We start from the raw sequence: 12,424 nt of genomic DNA on the forward strand, positions 1-12,424 counted from the left end.
GACGAGCAGTTGTGAGAGGTCGGCGAGGTTTGAAAAAACTAGTGCCTTATGTGGGATTGCCGCCGGACCACCCATCCACAAAGGTCCATACAAGAACGTCGTTTCCGAAGTTGTGGTGGAAGCCGAGTGTCAGCTAGAACAAGACATAATGTTGGATGTTGTTGAGTTAATTAACACTAGGGGTTGGCGTTTAGGCATGTCGACCTCTTTCTCCGGCAAGCGTTTGTATAACAGACCACGCTTTGCAAGTAAACATGATTTGAATATATAATGAGATGATGTCATTTATCTCCCTAACTGTTGAACGTTATGCCGGGCCACTGTGTACTGTAACAACTTCGCTTTGTTTTAGAGGACAAATACGGGCCCAATACTTTATAGTTTTAGATTTTAATACTGCAAGGCTATTAAGTGACTACACGATGTGTGTTTTGTTGTGAAAATCAGTCAATCTGATGCTTTAAATGTCCAAAATTAGCGCAACGTGACAAATGTTTTGTTTTTTGGCGTTTTCGGGCAGAAGAAATCTGCCGCCATAGAGGTCATTCAAGTGAGTTGTGCGTCGTCAGAAATTGACCTACTTTCATGAAATTCACACACATTGATAACGTATTGGCACAGAATAAAACCCTTGAACCAATTTTTGATAACTCCTCGCAATGAAAAATAAAAATGTAAAATGATGTAATTGTAAACAAATATGGGGTCCATGTTCTAACACTCTCGAGGCATTGACGGGCCTGATGCTGCCTTGGTTTTTCAGCTTTCTTTTTTTACAACACCCCTACGGTTTTTATACAAAACTCATTTTTATTCAAAATAACACCTCTATGTTTACTTAGTAATCACATGATTAATTCGTGGTACATGTCGCAGATCATTTTTTTCAAAAAGCCAGGAACAAGAGCTTCAAGAAAATATATAATTTGCTATGCTTCAAAACACTTTTCCCCATGAAAACAGTTTTTGCTTTTTAGAGCATGATAACTCTACTGCATCCTTAACATTAACTTAACATACAAAGCATGGTTAATAGCAATGATTTTCCATTTTTTACAATTTCTTTTACTGTAGAAGACTTGGTGGTGCAAGCATGTTGAAAACAGGTACTATCCAGCTGCGGCTGTTTTCAAGCTTGATTTATTCAGGCTCTCTATTTTTAATTGTTTTCTTCCTGGCCTTTGGATTTAAAAGAAGTACAAAATAGAAATAGGGAGCCCAGCAAAATCGCCTAAAACACGTCAAAAATCCACCGAAGCCGACCTCTGCTTAAAAAGTAGCAATTCAAGTCCTGTTTGCCATCCTTGTAGGCCGTTAGGGCATACATGTATATTTACTCATTTTTCTGCTACTTTATATTTCGGAACATAGGGATTTCAGAACATAGGGCTTTATGGATGACTGCATTGATTGCGTATTATTTGAGCACACAAGTTGCATTACGATAGTCTTAGTATTTTACAGTTAAGCTAATGTATGCTGTTGTATTTGTATTTTGTTACCGTAAGACTAGATAAGTAATCTTTTCAATTATAGTAACTTTAAAGTGCCTGTGCAATGCCCACCCCCACGTTTCCCATTTTAGATCTGTATTCCACTGAAATGGGCAGTTATTGATTTTTTGGCTGAAAATGATTACTCGTATCCAAGTAAATTTGGGATATTTCTCGTGTAGTAGCCACGCCCAATTATCCTGAAACGGTCGACTGTTTCCGGATTTCCGAATCTCGCCGAAAGTGCGCCACCAAATGCCAAAATATGAGAGGAAGTCATACCCCTGAGCCGTAATAACACTGGTCATTCAGTATACTTTTAAACGATATACATTTTTCAGTCGGCGATTTTTTTCTTTCTTTTTTTGTCTATTTTCTTTTTTTTTTGAGAGAGAGAGTTTTTAAATGTTGTGTTGTGGGCAGTTGCAGTGAAACGTATAGTCATAGTGTAAGTATTCACACGTTTCTAATCGATCCGAAGGTGCGACGAAAGCCACTTAACCTCAGATTCATTTTATGGAAAAACTGTCCTCGTCCATGAAAAAAAAACTAGGTTTAAAGAGAAACGCCGACAACATAAACCTGGCGCAACACTTTTGAAAGATATAGATTCCGGACCATGATCACCGAGGTGGATTTCAGAAGAGAGAGACGTCCGGCAAGTGTTTCAAATGAGTTGACTTTTTTGCGATCCTGATTATCGTTTTATAGAGACCATTTAGTCCCTGTTAAGTAAAAGATAGCAATAATTTTGACAGTGACACGAAAACGAAGCGTCGGACAAACAGGAAATTACGCAGCCCTTACACACTGCTAATTGTTTTCATTTTCGAAGGCTAAAAGTTTCTGAATTATTTGGTGGTTTGTGTTGAATGTCGAATTCACACCTCTGTTCTTTTTTTACCTCCATGCTTGCAGCTTGATCTGCGTAATAATTTCTGAAATAAGAATCCAGGCTTGGTCAATGTGTTTCCACCAAATAAAGTTATAATATGATGTTATAATTATGACAATCACGCATGGATCACGCTAACTCGAATCCACTCTAAATTTATCTGTATGTGTGTCGATCTCGATTATTTTTGTTATCCAATTAAACGCCGCTTTTAACACACTTGCCCTCGTCGTGACCCGACGCGTTCATCTATTTCAACAAAATTTCAATTTATTTCCACGCGGCTGTCATTTATTTAGTAACTGTGATTTGTCGTTTTTTAAATTATTTTATAGTGATCACTATAGTCTAATGTTTAGAATGTCAGAATATGTTATGACCAGCTACACCAGAATGAACATATTTCGCATCAAACTCAACCCTATGCAACAAAAATTGATACTATGTGTTCATTATGGTCCATTTCTCCTCGACGAACAAGTACATAAGTGAAAATTTAGTCAAAGACGAGAAAACTGCCAAAGAAATTTGCCTTATTTACACGTATCGGCAATGCAAGCTGCCATGCGACTTCCCCTTCTGACGTCACAAGGGGAATTTCTGTATGCAAATAAGAAGCTAATGAGGAACCTCGTTTTAAAATACACAAAAATAAAGTTGCCGTAGATTGAGTTTAAAACACATTTTTTCACTTAAACAAATAATTCATGCTTAGAAACATAAAAAAATAATAATATTTATGTATCAATGGATAATTTTAGGCTTGAAAATAGCAGCCATTTCACAGGCACTTTAAAGTATTTTCCGTTTATTTTACCAAGTACCTGTATTTAATATCAGAGTGCTAATCTCTGTTGTTACTAGCATATACTTCTATGTATCTAGTGAATACTCAGGCATTCGCAGCCTTAGCATATACTTCTATGTATCTAGTGAATACTCAGGCATTCGCAGCCTTAGTACCTATTACGTGGTATCTATCAGCACTTAGTGTTTCTAGTTAGTAAATACTGTATTGTGTATGTGGTAGCCATTTGTATTGAGTATTAAAGTTAGGATTACTGCGTATACCATACATTCTCTTCAGTACTCTGTATTGATGTGTTGGCCTATATGGTTGTAGCAGTTAGTGGCACTATACAGTACTGTGCAAAGATATTTCTGTTAGTCATTATAGTAACCACGTAATGAGTAGTATCTTGTAATACATTTTGATAGCACATTACAGAAATTGTAATTGTATTTTCTACTTTTTATTGAGACTTTTATTGAGAAATAACTGCGTTACCTGACACATTACTGTGTATTACTGTATCCACGTAGCGTTCATTACGATTGTGTTTCTGTTTGTTATGTGTTAATACAACATTCTAACTTTACATGCAACACTGAGCTGGGTATTTTGTTATCGAACCCGAGTCCCCATGACCGCATTTAGCCCACTGATATATTACTTGTATCCTACTGTTACTGTGTGTGTAGCTTACACTACTATGACACTAAGTGGTCTACAGTGCTGATATGGATAGTGCATGTGCCTTGGGTTGTTCTCTATCAGTTTTGTTAATTTGGTAAGGAAATTTTAAATTTCCTGATTTTGGCGAATATTTTAAAATGCTCATTTTTGGTCAAAAATTCTATTTTCAACTTCTTCTTCAAAACCGGTAGCCTGAATGCTTTGATACTTGGTGTGTATATGTACCTTGTGTTGACATCTACTAGATTTGTTCATCCCATGGCCATATCTTCAATTCTCTAATTTTGGCAAATATTTTTGTCATTTTTGGTGAAAAATGGAATTTCAACTAACCACTATTTCCAATGCTTTGGTGTTAGGCATACATGTGTTTATTATTCCATTGACAACTTTGTGTGGTTGTTTGTCAATATTTCATTTAAAAGTACAAATTTAAGCGAAAAGTTGTGGCATATACAGCACTAATCTTTTGTACAATAGCCGTTGAGCAACAGGCCATTGGCCTATTTTTCAAATTCATTTTCATTTTCAAAGTCCATTTTTGTTTTTTAAAATCTGTTTTCATTTTTAAAATCCATTTTCTTTTTCAAATTCTATTTTCATTTTTAAAATCCATTTTCATTTTCAAAATCCATTTTCATTTTCACTTTTTGACCTGTGACCTCGCCCTCTGACCTCATACCATGAGACTAGGAATTGTACCGGTAACTCTGATTTTGTCATTTTTTTTTATTTCCACCAGTGACGTTTCTATGATAAGGCTTATTTACGTAAGTTCTTTTTCAGACTATAACCTATTTGGTCGTGGTTCTACAGCGTTTTTGGATCCATAGAGGGTTCTTAGCTTCCGGTACATCGATGGTGCTGCCTTGTATACGACAGTACCTTATTCGGTACGATAACACATCAGACCCACGGCTATAACTTGTTCTAATCTGAGTATCAACGTTACAGGTAATAAAATAAGAGCCCCAAGGTTAATTAAAATAAGTTATAGCTGGGGTTTTGGTGCCGGGTAGGGTATTGTCGGTAAACAAGGCAGCTTCGTCGGTGGACAAGCCTGAACACAAATGCATTTGATGCCAAAGTGTAAGCCGACGAATGAAGCCAAGAACCCTTTATGGACCAAAATCACCACAGGACCACGGCTAAAGTTATAGCCTGAAAAATAACTTGCGTAAAGAAACATCACTGGTGGAAAAAAAAAAATATCTGGTCAAGTTGAAATGATATACAAAACACAAATTGAATATCAAATCGAAATGAGAATCTTAGTAAACACAATTAGAAACAGTTAAAGTTAATAAGATAGGCGATAAACAACAGCGATTTTTATGTAAATTCTGATGGTAAATTTGCTTCAAAGTGAAAAATACGTATATACCTGTATTTCAAATGTCAACAAAAATGTGAAAATGGATTTTAAAAATAAAAACAGATTAGTAAAAACAAAATTTAAAAAAAAATAGATTTTAAAAATGAAAATGGATTTTAAAAAAAAATGGATTTTAAAAATGAAAATGGATTTTGAAAACAAAAATGGATTTTAAAAACAAAAATGGATTTAAACAATTGTTTTTTTAAATGAAAACAGATATCGGAAACAAAAGTGGGTTTTAAAACTCGATGTCAGAACCGAAAGTGGGTTTTAAAAATCGATTTCAGAACCAAAAATAGTTATTAAAAAGGAATTATAAAATAAAAATGAATTGTAAAAATGGTTTTATAAAATGCCATGTTGTGAGCCACCTCGGTTGCCGTAATGGACAGATTTTGTTCAAATTTAGTACATACATAGGACATTATATATAGGGCCTTGATGCACATCATTTTGTTTTTTCATATCAGATTCATAAAATCATTCAATTGACAATTTACTTCAAGATGGCCAAATGACGACCATTTTGAATTCATCAAAATCAATAATTTCAGCCATTCTGATTCTGATCATGTATGGATGTTTCGTTCATTGAACATTATGGGACCATTCATTCTTCAGGTCAGATAAAAAGTGCCCAACTGGTGATCCTTTTATTTTAACCAATGCAGTTCCAGAGCTATATCTCTGGCATGTCCTGACCAATCATGCTTCACATATAAATCATACATCATGTCACATGACATGTGCATATTCATTCGTTTGATTATCTGAATCAAGATGGTCAAATTGTGGTCAAAATCAAAGCATTTCAGCAATTCAGATTGAAATAACTTGTTTGATAAAGTATGGTACAACTTTTTGTTTTTCACTGTATTTGGTAATTGATTTACTGTTTATTTTTTTCAGTGGATGACTGCCGGCAGAGGAATCCTCCATTCTGAAATGCCACATGGTGAGGAGATAGCTCATGGATTACAATTGTGGGTGAATCTCAGTAAGGAACATAAGATGACTAAACCACAATATCAAGAACTACTTGACAAAGATATCCCAAAAGTCAGCAAGAATGGTGTAACAGTTAAAGTCATTGCAGGGGAATCCATGGGCATTAAGGTAGAAATATGTTTTTCTGTGCTTTGCTTGACACTTGTATTGTTTATTAGTGTGCACATCATTTAAAAAACCTCTATATATGTCCATAAATGTGTATATTTGAATATATATATCTGAACACATTAGAGTATATTTGAATATTAATGTATATATCTGATTACATCAGAGTATATTTGAATATATATATCTGAACACATTAGAGTATATTTGAATATATCTGTATATATCTGATTACATCAGAGTATATTTGAATATATCACTATATATCGGTATACATCAGAGTATATTTGAATATATCACTATATATCTGTATACATCAGAGTATATTTGAATATATCACTATATATTTGAATACATCAGAGTATATTTGAATATATCAGTACATATCTGAATACATCAAGCGTATGTTTGAATATATCAGTATATATCTGAATACATATCAGAGTATATTTGAATATATCAGTATATATCTGAATACATCAGAGTATATTTGAATATATCAGTATATATCTGATCACATCAGAGTATATTTGAATATATCAGTATACATCTGTATACATCAGAGTATATTTGAATATATCAGTATATATCTGAACACATCAGAGTATATTTAAATATATCAGTATATATCTGAATACATCAGAGTATATTTGAATATATCAGTATATATCTGAATACATCAGAGTATATTTGAATATATCAGTATACATCTGTATACATCAGAGTATATTTGAATATATCTGAATACATTAGAGTATAATTGAATATATCACTATATATTTGAATACGTCAGAGTATAATTGAATATATCAGTATATATCTGAATACATCAGAGTATAATTGAATATATCAGTATATACAATGTATACTGATATATTCAATATACTCTGACTAAGGCCCCCGGGTGGGGTAATCTTATGCAACGCTTTTCGCTGGACCGCTACCCGGTCAGTGTGGTTTCAGGATCAGACCCCAAAGTATGGGATGAGACCAGTATGAGTATTCAAACCTCGAGTGCCCCCCCCCCCTTTGGGTTATGCACAAACCCCTACGTTCCACCGGAATGGATGAAACAGATGGTGCTGCTGCTCCACCAAACATTGGTACACATCAATCTGTAGCTAGACAACTGGTTATTACATAATCCAAACAAGGGGTTTTTAGCCGAGCAAGTAAGGCTAACACAGGATTGACTTCACCAGTTGGGCTCTGAGAACTAATGCGGATCATCGGAATGATGACCTCGATTCAAAGGGTAGTTCCCCAGGCCGCATTACACAGCTGCCCAGTACAAAGCTTGTTGCTACAACACCGAGCTCACCTATGGGAACTAGACAGGCGGGTATTGATCTTGGACCAAGCAAAAGAAGCCCTGACCTAGTGGTCGTCACTGGCAAACCTCGGACAGGGGGTCCCCTTGGACCCACTCACCGCAGCTATGACTCTGGTAACAGATGCCTCCCTCCATTTTTGGGGAGCGCATCTATTAGACGAACAAGCCCAAGGTATATGGTCCCCACATTAGTTTCGGGACCACCGTATCAACCGGCTCGACCTGAAACAAGTGCACTTAGCACTACCACACTTTCTAACCGTAGTTTGAGACCACAGAGTCCTGCTTCGCACAGACAACACAGCGGTGGTCTCCTTAAACAAGGAGATGGGGACGCGTTCCCCATTGTTGTCGGTCCTAGCAGAGCAAATTCTAGCAAAATGCTAACCGCACACCACCTTCCAGGGGTGAGGAACAGTCTGACAGACACCCTTTCAAGGCGGCTCTGTCTCCAGAACCGGTCTATCCAAAGATAGACCGGTTTACCACACCCCGGAACGCCAAGCTATCGACGTACATAACACTCCTGCCGACTCCAGGTGGCTGGGCCAGGGATGCCTTGCTGATCCCGATTGCCCACATAGATGTGTACGCCTTTCTTCCCTTCCCGCTAGTTCACAGGATACCGTAGAAAACTTCGACAGGTGCACACCTGCATATTGACACTGGTCCCACCCAATTGGCCAACCAAGGCATAGTTTCCACTTCTGTTGGAAATGCTAGGATTTACCAGACCTGCTGTCCCAACTGGTCGGCGCACTACAAACGAGCCCAGCGGTGTAACACTTACACGCATAGAGGCTCTCAGTAGACTCGCACAGACTAAAGTCTTGTCTGAGCGGACTGCCAACGTCCTGGCCAGGGCGAACAGGCATTCCACCAATGCTGTCTACATTCAAGGTGGCAAGCATACACTGATTGGTGTAGCGGAATGGAAATCGATCCACGCTATCCCTCTATTGGCCATGGCCAGGTAGCAGACTTCTTTGTTCACCTATTTGGTGAAGTGGGTTTGTCCTACGCAGCGATCATTGGCTACAAGTCGGCCTTTGAGAACTCTTTTGGAACAAGACTAGCCAATTGTTCTATTATTTGGAGACTATTTACTGCTTTCCATAATCAGAGGCAGAGACCCTGAACAAGGGAACCGCCCAACTTGGATTTGTTGGTTGTGTTGTTTGCTCTAAGCAGATCGCCTTTCGAGCCTCTCCAATCAGCACCACTCAAATTTTTGCCTAGGAGAACAGTCTTCCTACTGGCCCTTGCCTCAGATAGGCGTCGGTCAGAACTGGGGGCATTTACTTCTCTGACGAGTGTGCCGCCCTTATGGACAATCAAGTTGTGCTAAAGACACAAATCGGGTTTCTCGCCAAGAACCAAATCCCAGGACACGACCCTCAGCTGATCGTCATCCCCGGCTGTCAAATATTGTCGGCTCGAAGGATCAGGAGGAATTGCTTTTCTGCCCTGTTCAAGCACGGAGTTGCTACCAAAACCGTACTAAGGATTCAGGACGGGGTTCCAAGCACATGTTTTTGTGTTACGACCCAGGAAGGCAGGATAGGCTGGCCTCCTCTGACTTCCATCGCCAGGTGGATTTCTGCAACTGTATTAGAGGTCTATAATACTTTAACTTCCTCGACACAGAGCTTGCAAAGATACCAAGTACGAGTGCATGAGGCCCGTGCGATTGCTAACTCACTGGGGCAGCGTCAGGCGCCCCCCCCTGAACATATACTGAGTGCAGACTTCTGGAGAATGCAATGTCTTTATCAACTACTAAGAGACACCTAATCCATTGAATAGAGCTTCTTTAGGTTGGATCCCGTTGTAGCGGGCCAGACTCTGGTTGCTGACCCAGCCGAACGACCACAAGGGTCCCTGCGCATAGGCAATAAGTCAGTCTCAGCATCTTTGCGGACAGATTTTCTACCGTCAGCACTCCTTGGAAGTTTTTTGGTCTCGCTTTTCGGCCTTTGTCCTCTTGCAGAACTGTTTCGGTTTTCACTTCGAAAGCACACTACCCCCTGAATTGGGTTTGGGTCTAGCTTTCTTGGGCTGTCACTGTAGCATCATTTTGGGATTTTTTGTTCTGGGGACAGCACAGGCAAGGTAAGATACCACTCTCTTTTGGGGTCTTAGCTAGATGATGAGTGGTAGTTGTAGAGTGTATCATCCCTGACTGGGAAAAAATACTTTCATCATTTTCTGTTTGCTCGGAAAACCTGCCACCTATCGGCGTCTGACTCTGCCTACAGTTCAAAATAGTCATTTTGACTGACTGGAGTCTATGGTGGGCAATTGAACGTAGTGAATTTAGACAGAGGGTTCTCCAAACCCGCCTATTCACATAGTTCATACCTACCATATACCCCCCAACCATCCCACTCTTTCCGTAGCGTTGATCTAGTCTAGTGCAGAGAGAAAGCAACCAGAGTGAATATCAGGATATGATGGCGCCGCCACATTACCTCGGTCACGTAGTTTGTGACGTAAGGGAAAAAAATCTTGGGGTCATGGGGCTTCCCCTGATTCTATCTCTCCATCATTGGCAGAATCGCTGATTAATGCCTACAGTTCAAAATAGTCATTTTGACTGACCGGAGTCCATGGTGGATATTAACTATGTAAATAGGCAGGTTCGGAGAACCCTCTTCCTAAATTTTGCTCAAACTTGGCAGGCAGGTCACACCCTCACTCTAGTTAGTAGGTAAAATCTGAAAATGTTCTGTATGAAAATATCATGCAAAAATTGAGAAAATCTGATAAAATATTTTGACTGTTTCTACTTAACTGATCACTGGTGATACACACCAAAGGTCACTGATCTCAGTGGAAATATGCATTGTTGTATGTGTTCAATGAAGCAAATGATTTATCTTGTAACAATATCCTTGGTAATGTATCCCAGAATCTCATACTGGGTTTCAAAACCAACTCATGGAGAGATTGCACAGTCTGATACACATTTGCAAACCTATCAATAAAATCTTTACAGAAAACAAGATGTCAGAAAATCAATATAAGCACTCCTATGAACTGGGTGCCAAACTTTGATCAAGATCTGAAGCTAATAGAAAATATGTTTAGTTCAAAGTTATCAAATCAAAAACAATACATAAAAAATACATAAAAAGCAAAACATTTCATCCACATTTTAAAAAGAAAATTGTTCTAAAATATATGTATTCTGTATTTGACAAACAGTTCATTCGACAAATGAAAACTCGCAGGAATATGTTTCAGCTATTAGAACAGAATGATAGAGTTTTCATAATACTAGTTTAAAAACGCACTTCGAAGATTGCAGCGTTTGAAGATGTAGATTCTCAGGAGGCAACAGTACTGTTGACTTCTCCCTCCACTGGACACCAACTAACTATTTAAGTTGATTTGCATACAAAGCAGAGCTTGCAACATGATAGCTATTCATAAAGGGTGTTTTTTTTTTTACTTTTCATATAATACAGTAGTCACACAATGAGGCAATTCATATTTGACTCAGTGAATCATTAATTTTTGACAGACACCTGTACAAAATACTTGGGACAAAAGCCAGCTAAGATTTTTTGTTATCTTGCATGTTTTATGAATCTATTCACGTCTAAATGCAGAACTTTTTTTTTGCGATGAGGCATTTATTTTTATACTAAAATATCTGAATTACTTTGAATAAAACTGGAAATTATGTCCCTTAAAATAATTAAACAAATAAGGCACCAATGTTCTTGTAAGATATTTACATCTTTTAAGGACATTCGGTAGACTGATTCCCCACTGTTGGTTCAACCCCAAAACTTGTTTGTATTCAAAATTAATTATGACAATGCATATTTATATTGAAACAAACTGTGATAAAGGGAATTATATTATACAGTCAAAACTCGTTAGTACGAACTCGGTTACAACGAAATACCGGTTACAACGAACGAACACCGAAGTCCCGTTTGAAAATCCATTATCCCTATGGTAATTGACAACGCTTAGAACGAACTCGTTTATTACGAAAACCCGCTTAGTACGAAAGGATTTTCTCTGAAAAACAATGGTCTGTAACACCTATAGCGAACATTTCATTCACTCAAACAGCTGCGAAATCCTAAAACGAACCGCCAAATACACGGTGTTACGCTTCCGCTGTTAGCAGTGGGCTTGAGCTGTGCATCGTAAAATAAAAACAATGTAGCCATTCACTGGGCGTGAAAATCTTTTGTGTACGTGACTTCCAGTGTCTAGTCACTTTCGACGCCCTTGCTGCTCGAGTTTTTAATTTTAAGATTCACAATAAAAAAGTGTGAAGCATGGACGCTGTAAATTTTAGATAAATTACGGCGACTACGAGTGAGATGCCAGTTTCCGTCCTGACTTCAAAATGTCAACTCGTGTCAAACGGCGTGCCTTGTCGTTGGACTGTAAAGTCCAAATGATCAAAGCGATTGAGTCGGGCATTCGTCACGGCGATGTCTGTCGAAAATTTGATGTTAAACCCAGTACACTGTCAACGATTTTAAAGAAAAAAACTGATGTTTTGAAGATGTTCGAACACAACAAAATTGAGCCGTGCCGGAAGCGAATGCGGTTTTCAGCAGTCGACGACGTTGAGCAGGCATTGCTGAAATGGTTTACCAGTGCCCGTTCTATGAATGTCCCAATCAGCGGTCCTATCCTCCAGGCAAAGGCCGAAGATTTAGGACAGAGAATGAATCATTCCGAATTCAAAGCCAGTAATGGC

At 38.2% G+C, this 12,424-nt stretch overlaps 1 protein-coding gene across 3 annotated transcripts in view; it reads left to right on the plus strand.

Moving 5' to 3' along the window:
- LOC102807839 (pirin-like) overlaps positions 1–12,424 on the plus strand; it is a 65,121-nt gene that overhangs the window by 44,849 nt on the left and 7,848 nt on the right. For all 3 annotated transcript variants that reach the window (XM_085498097.1, XM_085498098.1, XM_085498099.1), the window contains one exon: positions 6,153–6,359. In XM_085498097.1, coding sequence (XP_085354223.1) covers positions 6,153–6,359 — 207 coding nt within the window. The remainder of the gene's footprint in view (positions 1–6,152; positions 6,360–12,424) is intronic.

The sequence above is a fragment of the Saccoglossus kowalevskii genome, chromosome 4 (genome assembly GCF_978046115.1).
Source record: "Saccoglossus kowalevskii chromosome 4, keSacKowa6.1, whole genome shotgun sequence".
NCBI classification, from domain to species: Eukaryota; Metazoa; Hemichordata; class Enteropneusta; family Harrimaniidae; genus Saccoglossus; species Saccoglossus kowalevskii.